Source organism: Podarcis tiliguerta, assembly GCF_965153285.1.
Source record: "Podarcis tiliguerta genome assembly, chromosome: 8".
NCBI lineage: Eukaryota > Metazoa > Chordata > Lepidosauria > Squamata > Lacertidae > Podarcis > Podarcis tiliguerta.
Window position 1 is genome coordinate 70,567,175 of NC_139541.1, and position 15,224 is coordinate 70,582,398.

General features: G+C 43.9%; 1 protein-coding gene across 1 annotated transcript; it reads left to right on the plus strand.

Annotated features, from left to right (window-relative positions):
- The first annotated feature begins 62 nt into the window (after positions 1-62).
- Positions 63-13,040, plus strand: LOC310683548 (B-cell receptor CD22-like). Its single transcript, XM_083453480.1, has 10 exons — positions 63-352; positions 2,473-2,530; positions 3,022-3,435; positions 4,798-5,094; positions 5,435-5,695; positions 8,646-8,906; positions 9,796-10,056; positions 10,893-10,952; positions 11,055-11,237; positions 12,256-13,040. The coding sequence occupies exons 2-10, from the start codon at positions 2,497-2,499 to the stop codon at positions 12,357-12,359; spliced, it is 1,875 nt and encodes a 624-aa protein (XP_083309606.1). The 5' UTR covers positions 63-352; positions 2,473-2,496; the 3' UTR covers positions 12,360-13,040.
- Positions 13,041-15,224: the final 2,184 nt, after the last annotated feature.

Below are 15,224 nucleotides of genomic sequence, written 5' to 3' on the forward strand. Positions count from 1 at the left end.
CCTTCCTTAAATGAAACATTGGATGGTCCTCTGCTGTCAGGGGTTCCTGCTGGCCAGCCATGCATTGCTCCGGTCTCAAACTCACAGCAACGTGGGTAGGCTACTCTTCTAACAAAAATACCTCACCCTGAACCGCAGAGACTCAGCCAAGCTTGAAGCAGCAGAACCAGATGCCCCAGATCTTCTGCTCAGGGCAGAAAAGGGGAAGTTCTTGTCACAGATGCACAGCTTTAGTTGCTGCTGGGTTTATTGTTATTTTGGGCCATCACAGCTTGGCTGAATTGGACCCTGGCAAAGTGCTGCACTCAGCTAAGCTGAGCTCCTCAGCCTTCGTCTGCATCTTCACTATCAGGTAAGAATACAAATGAATGATTTCCAGGGAAATAACTTTTACTTGAGAGCTTTCATCTCCTAAGGGGTTTTTAATGAATGCTCCATAAGTGGATGTCTCACAAGGGGTGTTCACAGGTGACACACAGCAAGGGTACAATCTGTGTACCTGTGTAGCTAGGCAGCTGAGCTGTACACATGCACAGTTATTCACATCTAATGTTCAAGGGGAGTCGATTCTGTGTACACAAGAGTTGAGCTTTGCAAATCAACACATGCAAACTGCTTAATGCAAACCCTTGTACTGTGTAGAGGCAGCTTGCACCTCTGTCCAGTCAACTGTGTGAACAAGGCAACTAGCATTTGTGATCCATGCAGGGCTGGCTGTAGGTTTGGCAGGTCCCTGGGCAAACTGGAGCTCCAGGTCCCTGGGCAAACTGTCTCTTCCAGACAGCAGCCCAATGTACAGGGTTTAGTTGGGGAAACATTTCCCATCACTTCCCTGCTGGGAGAAACTCTGTAAAGGACATGTAAATGTTACATAGCTGTGCCTTTCAATGCAGGTGTGTTTGTTTACAGATTGTCACTGTGGGGGACCCAATCAGGAAACAAGGCAGTGTTAATCCTTCACCCCCCCCCGTGGCTTCTCTTCACCTGCAATTTGCAAAGTAAAACAAGATTTTGTTTATCTCAGTTGCGTAGGTTTGGGACTCTCAATTCTGAGTGAGAATTGAAGCAAACAGTTAAAGCCTTCTAACAGGCACTCCTCCCTGCCTCTTGGGTCCCGATCTGGATCCAGTATCATGCTGTCAATATATGTAGTGGGGTGTGGTGTGGTGGGGGAAACCCTTCCATTCCATCCACTTTGAGACTCCTTTGGGTAGTGATAAAGTGGGATATCAAATCCAAACTCTTCTTCTTCTTCTTTCCAATACAACTGTGGTGGGCAAGCATACAGATTGCAAAGTCTATTTATTGCAAGGGGAGGATGAACTCTAGTAGAACAGCTCAGTCTGCTGAGTCTTGCCTCTGCGAAAAAGAGGAGATAGAGACAGGAGCAGCTGATGGGGCAGCCTGAGACCCCTGCACTACCTCGCACATAGGGCAGATATCACAGGGCCTGCCATGTCTAAGTCTTCTGATCCAAGCTTCACTGTACTTCATGCAGCATCTCAGCACGGCGGAGAAGCAGTAGCTGTCAGCGGACAGATCGAAACAGGCAGGAGTTTGAAAAGGGGCTTTCAATTTTGCAAGGCAAATTCAGTGCATGTTCACTATGGTTGGTGAAATTGGTCCATTTTGGTTTCTCCTTATTTCGAACTGTAAGTTCTGTTTGCAATATAGTTGCATTGTTTTGGAAATGTTCTTAAGAAGTCTCCTTGCTCTCATGCTGTTCAAGCTAGTATTTCTGAGCTCTGAGGGGGAAGTGGAGAGGTTGGTGTCTCCTATTTATATCCTACTTCTGAGCATTGATATGGGCTCTGCAGAAGGCCTGAAATGGATGTGGGAGTCAGACTGGAATATTTTGATTGAAGACAATGGGTGGACTTCTATGTGGTTAAGGTTCCCATTGACATCCGTTTTATCCACCATGAGAGAACATGCATTGAAAATAACGCAAAAATGGTATACGACTCCTATGAGACTGTTTTAAAGAAGGTGTCCAATTAGAGACCATTTTGGAGAGGATATAAGGAGCCTAGGTAATTTCCTGTCAGGTAGAGGACTTGTGACAAAGTGTCAGAGTTTTGGACTGTGGTCTTTGCAGAAATTTCTATAACGATTGGACAACAAGTATTGAAATCTCTGGAATGACTCCTGTTAAATAGGAAGGGGACTACATTAGCTGATTGGCAGAAAGCGGTTTGGGGAGTTGCTTTGGTAAACCCCCCCCCCAATAATCTGGTTAAACAAAGAAAATATTAAGTTTCTTTTGTACTGGTTTGGTGATTTTTATTGTTTATGAAAGTGAAGAGGAATTTCAAAGACATCTCTTAGCAGTGTGCAAAACTTTCTGGCTGATGTGAACATAATGGATTAGAACTGTCCATACACATTCTTATGACTCTGGGAATATATTTTTGATGGTAAATAACTGTTACTGAATGAATCAATAATCCATTTCCACCCCCTTGCTTCCAGATTTGGCCCTTGCATGAATCCACAATGAGGTGCTTCTTTTGTCTGCTCTTCCTTCCAGGTAATGCATGATGTGTGATGCAGGTTTATTTGTGCGAACAAAAGCAAATTGGGCTTCTGTTCTCTTTTCAGCACCACTGCTCTCTTCGGTCTTTAGAAAAGAATGAGGAGAAGGCAGTGGCGGATGTTTGGCTCTCAGATTTCAGCAGTGCCCTTTGCGACACTAAAATTCCACAAACCCCACCTCTGTAGCTCCATTCTGAAACCTTGTCTTGATGCCACCTGCAGGGTAGTGCTCAGTGGGACCACACCACTCCTGCCACCCTAAAAGTGCTTCTGATGATGTGTAAATGGTCCAGTTTAAATCCCCCACTATTGCATTGCTATTGACATGTTTCAGAATATTCCTGCTAAAAAGCCACCAGTCTGGAGAGGTAGTCAGAAGTTTAGTTTAGTTTTGATTAGAGAGCACTGCCTTCAAACCATTTTCATCATCCTTCTGAATGCATGGTGGGAGCTGAGCAAAAGATCACATGTTGTTTTCTGATTTAGGTATCTTGGGTTATAAAAGTATGTTGACTATTGCACCGAATAATCTGGCTGCGTGGGAAGGATCCTGTATTCTGATTCCATGCAAGATCGATCGAACATATAAGAACGTTCGGGTTGACAACTTCTTCCTGATTTGGTATTTTGACCCTAAGTATGAAGACAATCTGAAAGATTATACTGGTATCATGTTATACAATGGCTCTTCGACCTCAAAGAACTACCTGACTCCAATAAGTCCCCACTTTCTGGATCGGGTGAGGTTTGTTGGGAATTTAAACAGCAGAAACTGCAGCCTGAAGATCTCTCATCTCCAGAAAAATGACAGTGGCAAATATGGAGCAAGACTTTATGGCTTTGTTGGAATCAATCGTCATCTAGACAAGTGGTTTGCTGCTGCTTCTGTTAATGTTAACGGTAAGAAACTTTCAGAGATGATTTGTCCTCCATTCATGCCAAAGTGGTCAAGTAGTCTGGAAGCTAAGGGCACCTCCAGACTGTCACTGTTCTGTGGGAGAGATTCAAGTGCATACCACAAATGTAGATTTATGCTCTTTTAAGTGCTCTGTTGCCCTAGTGCAAGAATTCACTTTTAAAAAGAATCAGCCTTTCTGTAGCTTGGCAAGTGACAGGGTCATGCACTGAAATGTCTGGGGTGAGCAAATGACTAATGTGGGAAGATGAGTAAATACCTCATAAAGAAATCAATATGAATAACAGATGCATAACTGCCCTGTGATCAAATCAGAACAAATGGTCAACAAGGATATACTCTGTGCAAGTTTCATGCAAGCAAGTAAAGATGAACGCTCAATAAATAGGTCTTCGGGTGGAGTCCTAAACTTTCAATTTTCTAAGGCTGTAACTGTAATCTTATAGGAATAATAGAACCACAGAATTATGGAACTGGAAGGGATTTCAGGAGTAGACTAACAGTAATGGGTAGACTGGTAACTGAAGAACATTTCTGGAATCCCCTCCTATAAGGGTTTGTTCAATGACACAAATAATGTATTTGCTAGGAGGCCTTGACACATCTTTGTGTGAAACTAATGTGCCATTCATCAGCCAGCCCCCTACATTGTGTTGCATCAAACATTAGTCCACTCAGAGTAGACCCATTGAAAATAATGGACCTAAGTAGATTAACTACTATAGATACAATGCACTGTGTTCTTATTTGCCTTGCCAGTATCTAGCGCTGAGTTTTTCACAGCACTTTGTTATGCAAAAAGAATCAAACATTTATTTATTTATTTTACTACGTAACAAATTTATAATCTGCTTTATAGCCTGATGGCCCTGAATTGGTGTGCAAGTTAAATATGGGGATACTGTATACACAAGTTCAGCTTTTAAAAATAAAATAAAAAATTCATATGAACTTCAGATCAAGAAAACCACCTCTGCAAGTTCTACAAAAAAAGAATAAAATCATTTCTGCAAATGTCCATTTGTCAAATATCAACTCAGAGGCAGGTATAACTATGCTAACATGCAGCATCACAGAAGGGGTTCAAAACAGGCCTGGATGCTTCTTGCCATTTTTGGATAGATGACCAAGGCTCTTCTTTGCTCAACAGGTTCCCTTTAGATCAGGGAGGGGAACCTTTAAACTTCCAGAAGTTGCAGGATTAGAACCCCCATCACCCCTGACCATGCTGGCTGAGGGGAGTTGGGGTCCAAGGACATGCGGAGAATCACAAGTTCTCCATCTCTGGTCTAGAGCTTTGCCTGATCAATGACTTGGAATTTCCCTTTTTAATTTTCTGCATGCAGTGTCACCACCCAAACCCCAAATAGAAAGCAGAATGGCACAAATCCAAGAACTGATACCAGTGACAGTGACCTGCTGGGTATTTTACCACTGCCCCGATGAGCCAATTATGTTGACTTTCAGCGGCTTGGAGGAGAGTCGTATGTCTTCCCAAAAAACAACCAGTAGACATGGAAAGGTCCAGACTGTTCTGAGTTTTACTCCAACTTGGGAGGATCACGGGAAAACGCTGACATGCACTCTAAAAAGCCACAATGGGACAGAGATATCCGAGAGCACCATGACATTGGATGTGAAATGTGAGTATTCGGGTGATGAAAATGGGCTATGTGGGGGAAATCTGGAAAAAAGATATTCCGCCTGAACTGCACAAGATTCTGTTCCTCTGAAAAGCCATCGTCTGAACTCTGAATCTTGTGAGGGATGGTGGGCTTTGGCTTAGGCATTTACAATAGCAAGAAGCATGTGATTGTCACATTTGAAAGGATGTCTGTTCTTGAGTACAAAATGTGAGGGGATCCTTGCAAGATGGGAGGGGGTTATAATTAAGGGTCCCTGATTATATTCTAGGACCTCCAGCCTTGCAGCTGCTGTCACTTTCTGATGGTACTTATGACTTCCATATTTTATTTATTTCAGATGGTCCCAAAAGAGTTAAGCTGAGCACCATGCCTGGAATCGCAGTCCGAGAAGGGGAGAAACTCTCTCTTGCATGTACAGTCAACAGTAGCAACCCTGAAGTTACATACCAATGGTACTGGAAGGATGTGCGGAAATATGAATGGACGAGCCCAATAAAGGAATTTGATTCTGTAGGAGAGCAAGATTCTGGTGTCTATCGCTGTACAGCTGAAAACACATTTGGATTCAGTAGCTCAGAACTGACCATCAATGTCCAGTGTGAGTTTCTTTGTTGGGCTAGTGAATGATGACCATCAGGATTTACAGACATTGCTTGCCTCTTATTTCCTCTTCTGGGGGTCTTTTTGTATTTCAGAAGAGAACTACTTTCCCCTTCTGATTTTCATGCATTGTGTGACTATCAGGACAGGAAGCAGGAAATAGCTTGTTTAAAGCCCATTCTACACACACACCAATATAGTTTGTAAACCTGCATCATTGGTCTTGCATAAAATGTACCTTTAGAATACAAACCTAAATCTGTTCACCTTCAAAGATGGGCAGGGTTGCAACCAGGGCATGCTAGTGATTTGGTTGCTGGCTGGGTCTGGAGGGGGCATAGACATGGCCTCACTTAACCCCGTAGGTGCCGAACTGCAGTATCTGAACACCTTTCTGTATGCACGGACTTTCTCAGCACCCCCAAAGGAGAAATAACAGATATGATGAGAAAATTATTTAATGCTATCCCAAAATCTTCCTCCTGGGGTTGGGTTGACTCACCCTGATTAATGTGGCATGCTGGACCAGGATCTTCAGCAGCAGGATTATAATCCCCACTCAGACATGCAGGTTACTGGGAGTTCCTGGGCCCCAGTCACCATTTCTCTCTTTTTTTTTTTTAAAAAAAATTAAATTAATTTTCCAATACAGTTGTACATTTTTATCCAAATTTTAACAAATTATCTCTTTTTGGACTTCCTTCAGCTTCTCTGGCAATCATCCGTATTATCTCTTCAGTACGCATTCCCTTCATTTGTATTGCCATTTGTCTTCCCTCCCCCTTCTATTTCTTTTTAACAATACCTCTCAACTTTTACAGCGCCTCTTGAAACCCCACTAGCGTTGTTTGTACATCACATACATTTTTCAGATATTCTACAAACTTTCCCCAGTCTTCGATGAACTTTTGGTCTCGCACATATCTGATTTTCCCAGTTAATTTATCCAATTCCACATAGACTGTCAGTTTCATTCTCTATTCTTCTATCGTCGGTATTTCCTCTTGTTTCCATTTCTGGGCCAGTAAAATTCTTGCTGCTGTAACTGCATACTGAAAAAGTTTACAATCCTTTCTTCTTATTTCCTTTCCTGTAATCCCTAAAAGAAAAGCTTCTGGTTTCTTTACAAAAGTATATTTTAACATCTATTTCAATTCATTGTAAATCGCTTCCCAGAAACTTTTCACTTCCTTACATTCCCACCACATATGATAAAACGTTCCTTCTTTTTCTTTACATTTCCAACACTTATTGCATATCTTATACATTTTTGCTGTTTTACCGGTGTGATGTACCATCTATAAAACATTTTCATAACATTTTCCTTCAACGCCGTACCTGCAGTAAATTTTAAATTTTCTTTCCACAGTTTTTCACAGTCATCAAATTGAACATTATACCCAAAGTCTTTGACCCACTGTATCATTACCGATTTAACCTCCATCTTTCATATTCTATTCCAACAATATTTTATACATTTTTGACAAAATTTTACGTTCATTGTTTATTATATCTGTTTGAAACTTTGACTCTTTTTCTCCATAACCACTTTCTTTTATATCTTTTTTAAACATTTCATTAACCTGGAAATAATGCAACCAGTCATATACATGTTCTTTAACTTGTTCATATGGTTTTAGCTTCCATTTCCCCCCCTCTTTAATTAGCATTTCACCATACGTAATCCAATTACCTCTCATATTAATTTTCTTTACACTCATAGCTTCCAACGGAGATAGCCAATGTGGAACTCTTGGCTCCAATAGATTTTTGTACCTGTCCCATATTTCTATTAACGAATTCCTAAAGATGTGGTTCCCAAAACCTTTATGAATTTTCTTCTTGTCACACCATAAATATGCGTGCCATCCAAATCTGTTATCAAAACCTTCGAGATCTAATAATTCCTTATTTTCCAATTTTATCCATTCCTTTAACCAACATAGGCATACTGCTTCATAATAATATAATATAATATAATATAATATAATATAATATAATAGTCACCATTTCTCAGCCTAGCCTACTTCACAGGATTGATGTGATGCTGAAATGGGGAGGTGGAGAACCACACGCAGCAGCTTGAGCTCCTGGGAGGAAAGGTGGGGTGAAAATATATACAGAAATAATAGTTGGCCAAATTTGCACTGCAGCAGTAAACATCATAATCACCACCAGTTAATTAACTGATGATGATGATAGAGGGGGCAGTAGTGATTCTGTTGACACGGTGGTAGCAGAAGTGGCAGTCAATGGTGATGATAAATGTATAGTCGTACTCTGACTTCCCCTGTGTGTGAAGACAGGCTCTGGCAGATTGAGCAGATGAGACCAAAGTGGGTCCAATGGTCAAGGAGACAGTTTCTGCACTTGCTATAGAGGGGAGTGAGGGGCAGATGGGCTCATCAACCCTGGGAAGGTAGCCCATCTAGGAGAAGGAAAACTCTGATCTAGAGTGGAGTCTCTATGCTGGTTAGATGGTGCCATGTATGCCTCCTTCCAGCAACTCCTGCAGTCAAGCTGGTGCCAATCATATTGCTCTGCTTTCTTGTGGACAACATCAGCAAGTCAGAGAAGGGGGTCTTGTAATCTGGGCAGCCCAGGACCTCCATACCCACTGCCCAGGCTCACGCCATATTGATGCTGCTAATGCAGTGATTTGACAAAACCCCCGGAAGCACGCTCTGTTGTCTCTCAAGACAGGTGGATGCCAACAACAGTCACCATCAGCATAGTAATGATCTGTCTTCTAACAGTATCCCAAAATGTCCCTGCTGGAGTGGGCTGACTCACCCTTCCACATGGTGGGGCCAGTTTTGCTATCTTCACGAATCCCTGAATACACACGTTACTCTCTCACAGTTCTCTTGTCCCCCAAGGCAGCACACACATTTTCTTGCCCTGAAACAAGAGTCTTGATTTCAGTGTCCTTAATATCTCTACCCCAGATCCACCTAAGGATGTGAAGATTGACATGCCACCAGGGATAATCAAAGAAGGGGACTATGTGGTTTTGCGGTGCTCTTCCCGAGGGAATCCTGCCACCATCCACCATGGCTGGTATAAAGATAGTGAGTCTGGCATAATTGGAACTGACAAGGAGCTGCATTTTGAGGCGATCCAGTCCAGTGATTCCAGTACCTATTACTGCATAGCCAGCAACGCCATTGGAATTTCAACATCCTCATCTGTCACCCTGGACGTTCAGTGTAAGTAACCTCAGTTTCAGGAAGTGAAGGGTCTATAGGAACACAGGAAGTTGCCTTCCAGCAGCTCAGACTTTGACTGGCAGGATCACAGATGTGCTCCGCATCAGCTACCACCTGATTCTTTTAAAAATTAAAACCCTGGAGGTACCAGGAAAATTGACCACTTGCATGCAAAGTGCAACATCATATACAAATTTAAAGGAGAGTTAGATGTATTCACTGGGAAAGGTTATCTATGGCAGATATGTTGTATCTGCACCCGTCCCCAAGACAACACTCTGTAAGTAATGTGACCGGAAGTCCTGGAGCACATGTACCAGCCAAGCAGAGGTTATGGGAAGGCAGGTGCAGTCATTTCACAAACTTGATCCACACAGGCTATGTGACTCCACTACCTGTTTTGGAGAATTGCAGATTGAACTTAAATAACTTACCCAAATCACAAGAAGGATGTACTCTTTGGCATATAGAGCCTCTTGGCGTAGACTGATCTTACACCTGAGATCCCAACTTGTTAGCAGCCTTATACATGACAGAAGCCAGGATGCTTGCCTATAGAAATTGTGAGCCATTATCAGTTGCAACTTACACAGGCAGACCTGCTATGGCAGAAAGATTTTGGAGAATGTTTTTTTCTGATGCTCCTCAAGGGGTGAGCACCCACTGTTGGCAACATTTAATAAAAGGCAACTGCCAAAAGCAGGGCTGTTGAGTGCAGCAGGCATGTGTTGTCAAGCTGAAAATTGAGGTTGTGAACTTAGATTTACTACAGAGGACTGTGTACTCAACGGTTGTTGTGTACGTGTGGTGGGTTTTGCATGTGTGTTCAGGTGCTAAGACAGGTGGGGCACCTCTTGTGATACATTGCCTTTGGTCTCTCCTCCTGCAGTTGGTCCCAAGGACGTGAAAGTTGTGCAAGAACCCCTGGGGCTGATCACTGAAGGCAGCTTTGTTAAGCTGAGATGTGAAGTGAGAGACGCCAACCCCCAGGAGCTCACCTACATATGGTACAAAGAAGGGCAACAGCTGCAGCTGGACTCTACGGTGACCATCCCAAAAGTGACCCCTGAGCATTCTGGCAGTTACTATTGTGCAGCAAGCAACCAAGTAGGCTCAGCACAGTCCTCACCAGTTTGGCTGAGTGTCCGTGGTGAGTATGGAAAGGAGAGACTCCTGAAGATGGCTGATGAGGACCCCACCCCGAGTATCTTATTCCCTGACTCTGTTCTCAGGGGTGGCCCATCCATTCTCGGTGCTTTGAGGCAAAATGGAAAGTGCCACTCACTCACTCAGTGAGATTGCACCTGAAATCGGGGTCAATACCAGCCCCACTTCACCCCTGTAAATGGGGGCAGTGGGGCAGGTGGGGTCTGCTTAGGCAGCTTCTGCTGAGGCAGCATCCTCACCCTGCCAAATGGCATGTCTGGCCTGCCTGTCCTTTAACTTCGCTTCTAGCTGAGGACAATCTTCCAAGAGTCTTCCAAGAGTCTTCCAAGGGTCTTCAACCCTTGCCTTTTAATTAGAACCAGTGCTGTGTGATTCATTCTCCTTAGTCTCATTGTTTCCTTTCTAGAACACAGCAGGGAAAAAGGATGGGGACAAAATTAAAGTTAAAAAGTTGGATCTGCCTCTCAACGGCTCTGGCTTTACCTACTGTTAGTCTCTTTGCCTTCTGCCCTACAAGCCCTGAAGGGCACCAGCAATCCCTGAGTCGTACTGAGAGCCTTAAGGCAAATACTATGGTGGACATTTGCCTTTGAGACCCAGCTTGGCAGGCCACCATCCCAGGAAGTGCAGCCCAGCTGCGAAGGCTGGCAAAGCACGATCACACACCTGCTCTCAGTGGGTTTGCTGTGTTGTAAGTCAGATGTAGATGCCTGCCTACAATCAAAATCAAAGAAAAGAATCAAATCTAAATGGCCATGAGTCAGAATAGTGGGATGAGCCATAGGCCAAATAACTCATTGGATCATTTTCTTTTTCTAGCTACCTGCCTGGACGTGCTACCCCATGCCACCTCTGGGCCCACACCCAAGACAAAAGATGGTAAGCCGACATCACAGGTTTGAACAGATTTCATTATTTGACTTCATACTTGGAGGGGTGTATGTGCACACTTGTCCCAGATACTTCTCCTTCCCTTCTCAGACGAGACACAGGCCTCCTCGCTACCAGGCTGCACCCTGGAACAGATCTGCTCCCTGTGTCCGACGACTCAGGCTTCTCCCCAGCCTCAACCATCCTCTCCAATCCCTCCTTCCTCTTCTCAGACACCCTGCAAGTGCAATGCTTTCTGGGAAGAGTTCTGCTCCACCAGGAAATCGCATGGTCGTAAGTATGACCTCTACTATTCACCATGGAAGGCATCCATTAATGTTAGCATTTTCCTCATCTTTTCGTGAAGTTTATGCATCCACTTTGTATGCAGACAGTCCTATGTTTAATCCTTGGCATCTTCAGGGACGCAGGTGGCACTGCGCTCAACAACCCCAAAATATGCCATCTGAGGTGTGGTGCCTTTCCCTCTCTGATGTTAGGGCAATTGTAGAAGAGCTAAATGGGACCTCCTCAGAACATTTCCCAAAAATAGTGGGTAAAATACAACCATCAAAATAATGAACAATTAGTTGCCCTTTGATGGTACCTCAAAATAAACCACCCCAGGTGGGCTTCCTTGCCCTTGTTGCTTTTGTTTTAACACCCACACCCACACACCCCTCGCCACAGTGTGACATTGTTTGGACACCATGCTAAGCCGAATTTGGGTTAAGTGAGAAGCATCAAGTGTACCCAGAAAATCCTAGGCACTTTGTTCCTCACCCAGCTACGCTACCCAGAGTGAAGCCACAGCATGTTTTAGTATTGCATCCAAACTCAGGCTCATAGATTGCCTTTATCTCAGCAAGCCAAAAGCGATAAACCAAGAACAAGGCCTGGATACAGCTCATGTTTTCTTGGAACTGAGACAAACCACCACAAGCCTGGGTTTGCACACAATGTGAAAGCAAACCATGGCTTAGCTTTAGGTAGTGCTTTGGCAGCAGGACGTGGGGAGGAATGAAGAGCATGAGACATTTAATTTTGGGGTCATGGGTTTGAGCCCCACCTGGGCAAAAGATCCCTGCTTTGCCGGGGTTTGGACTAGATGACCCTTGTGATTCCTTCAAACTCTACAATTCTACGATTCTATGATTTAGGCAACTGAAGCAGAGGCCTTCACATCACCGCTCAGATGGTTGTCTTTTAACGGCACTCCAAAGGAAGCCACCTCGGACACGTTTCCTTGCTCTGTCCAATATTATGGCTGGCTCTGACTACTTACCATAGTGTTTTTCTTTCTCTCCCCCAGAAAACAAGATCCTTAGCATGATCAATGAATTAAGATCTGCAATTGACAAACTCACAAATGAGCTGCAGCAAGCAAGGCGCTGGATCCGGGACCTTGAATCTTAGGCCAGTGGTGTCAGGTGGACGGAGTCAGATGAAGCAGTAGAAGAGAAGGATTCAAACACCTTTCTCATGTGTTTTGATGTTTCTGCCTTATGTTCAATTCCTATTTCTCATTTTGCCTTGTGTTAACACCCATTTAAAAAGCTGGCTGAGGGCTGCAATCAAGATTCACATTTTTATTTTTATTGCTTTTTGCCTTGCAGAATAAACTAATGATGGGGAACACCAGTTAAATGAACAGAACTCTGATTCTACCCCTGCACTGTTGTGTTTTCTGAACAGCTGGTGTCTTGATTCTAATGAGTGTGTGTGAAAACAAGCCGGCTGTTTGAAACTGAAATTAACATCCATTGCTCCTCCTACTTAATCTCTGGCCCTGCTCACCACTGGCGCACAGTTGATAGAAGGTTGCCCAGGACAGAGTGCAGTCCTTGGGATGAGTAAGGTTGACCACATCTGTTCTAATCCAAATTTAACCCTCATTTGGCAATTCTGTTCTTAGCTGTTAGTTTCCTCCTGTAGCTTGCTGAGCTGATCAAAGTGTCTTTAAATAACATATTAAACATTAGTGTTGGCATTGGTAACTAAAAATGAATCCTGCTGTACAAAGCAATGGCTAGTCTGCATGATTTGGTGTGTGTTTTTGGTTTTTTACAGAATGGTGTATTCTTCCTTTGGGTTGCTCTGTATGTTTCCTGAAAAATAATAAAAATTTCAAGTTAAAAAAAAAAGAAGAGAAGAATTCTTTGGATAAGTAGGTTAAGTCTGGATTCCAGGGTGCTGTTATGGAACTGAAGCGAAGAGTACATCATTTTAAGCCCCTCATGCAATCGCTTTGATAGTCAGTAGGCAGAGCTCTTTCTTTTTCATCAGGCTAGTTTTGGCCAGAGTCACATAAGCAGCTAGGATCCCCTTGTTCACGAGAGGTTATTAGGCAAACACACAGAGCTTCCAAGGTATTCTGGGCCACCTGCTGGCTCTGGGAAGGAATTGTAAATCTCTCTTGCTCAGCAGCATTGAGACACTGTGAGTGAGTCTATAAGGGGGGGGGGCGAGGGGGGGCGGCAGATGCAAGAAGATGACCAGGTCACACAAGCAACATGCTGACACTTATTCTACAAAGCTTTAAAATTGCAGGAGCCTCATTAGCCTCAATTGCACTTTCATCTGGCCACTCCACAACCTTGTCTTCCAATTGAACTCTGCTCCAAACAAGTCTCAAGGAATAATGGTTCATTCAGGCAGACCTGCAATTCCAAGGGGCACCTTGGAGAATTGGGGGTGGGAGTTGTGTCTGACCAGCAGTAAAGGGAGGAGGGCTAGGGCAAAGGGTCCAGTATACCCTGTGCTTGCATCCCTCTGGTGTCTTCAATTGTACTTAAATTGTAGACCTGTCTTTGGGGACATGGGTTCTAAAGAAAAGCGGGACAACCCGGGATCAAATCAATAACTGGGACGGCTTCTGTAAATTCAGGACTGTCCCTGGAAAATAGGGACACTTGGAGGGTATGGAATTCTGGAGGCTCCAAAATTGTTATATTGGTCACATCAGTTTTAAAATACTGTGAAAAGAAAGCATTTAAACTATGACATACAGCTTGAGGATTAAACCAGTTAACATACAAATCTTAACTGGAGTTCAAATAATATTAGCTAAAACACAAAACATTATGCAAAGCAGCATACAAATGTTATATTGGTCACTATGGAGTTACTTTTGCTACCCTCTCTCTGCTACCCAGTTTTTCCTTCTTCCACCCCCCCTTTCTTGCCACCCACATGAAATCCGGCAGATGCCTGCAGTTGATGTTTGGGCCCACCCCTTCCTTAAATGAAACATTGGATGGTCCTCTGCTGTCAGGGGTTCCTGCTGACCAGCCATGCATTGCTCCGGTCTCAAACTCACAGCAACGTGGGTAGGTTACTCTTCTAACAAAAATACCTCACCCTGAACCGCAGAGACTCAGCCAAGCTTGAAGCAGCAGAACCAGATGCCCCAGATCTTCTGCTCAGGGTAGAAAGAGGGAAGTTCTTGTGACAGATGCACAGCCTTAGTTGCTGCTGGGTTTATTGTTATTTTGGGCCATCACAGCTTGGCTGAATCGGACCCTGGCAAACAGCTGCACTCAGCCCTGAAAGGGCACTCTTAAGACAGCTAAGCTGAGCTCCTCAGCCTTCGCCTGCATCTTCACTATCAGGTAGGAATACAAATGAATGATTCCTAGGGAAATAAGTCTTACTCGAGAGCTTTGATCTTCTAAGGGTTTTTTTATGAATGACCCATAAGGGGATGTCTCACCAGGGGTGTTCGCAGGTGACACACAGCAAGGGTACAATCTGTGTACCTGTGTAGCTAGGCAGTTGAGCTGTACACACTCGCAGATATTCACATCTAATGTTCAATGGGAGTTGGGTCTGTGTACACAACAGTGGAGCTTTGCAAATCAACGCATGCCAACTGTTTCATGCAAACCCTTGTACTGTGTAGAGGCAGCTGGCATCTCTGTTCAGTCTATTGTGTGAACAAGGCAACTAGCAGTTGTGATCCATGTAGGGCTGGCTGTAGGTCTGGCAGGTCCCTGGGCAAACTGTCTCCTCCAGACAGCAGCCCAATGTACAGGGTTTTAGGTGGGGAAACATTTCCCATCACTTCCCTGCTGGGAGAAACTCTGTAAAGGAGATGTAAATGTTACATAGCTGTGCCTTACAATGCAGGTGTGTTTGTTTACACAGATTGTCACTGTGGGGGACCCAATCAGGAAACAAGGCAGTGTTAACCCTTCACCCCCCACTGTGGCTTCTCTTCACCTGCAATTGGCAAAGTCAAACAAGATTTTGTTTATCTCAGTTGTGTAGGTGTGGGGCTCT

Coding starts and splice junctions, on each gene's coding strand:
- LOC310683548 (XM_083453480.1), top strand. CDS start 2,497: ATGAGGTGCTTCTTTTGTCTGCTCTTCCTTCCAG. Junction 5,696..8,645: donor ACTGACCATCAATGTCCAGT/GTGAGTTTCTTT, acceptor TCTCTACCCCAG/ATCCACCTAAGGATGTGAAG. Junction 10,953..11,054: donor CACACCCAAGACAAAAGATG/GTAAGCCGACAT, acceptor TTCCCTTCTCAG/ACGAGACACAGGCCTCCTCG.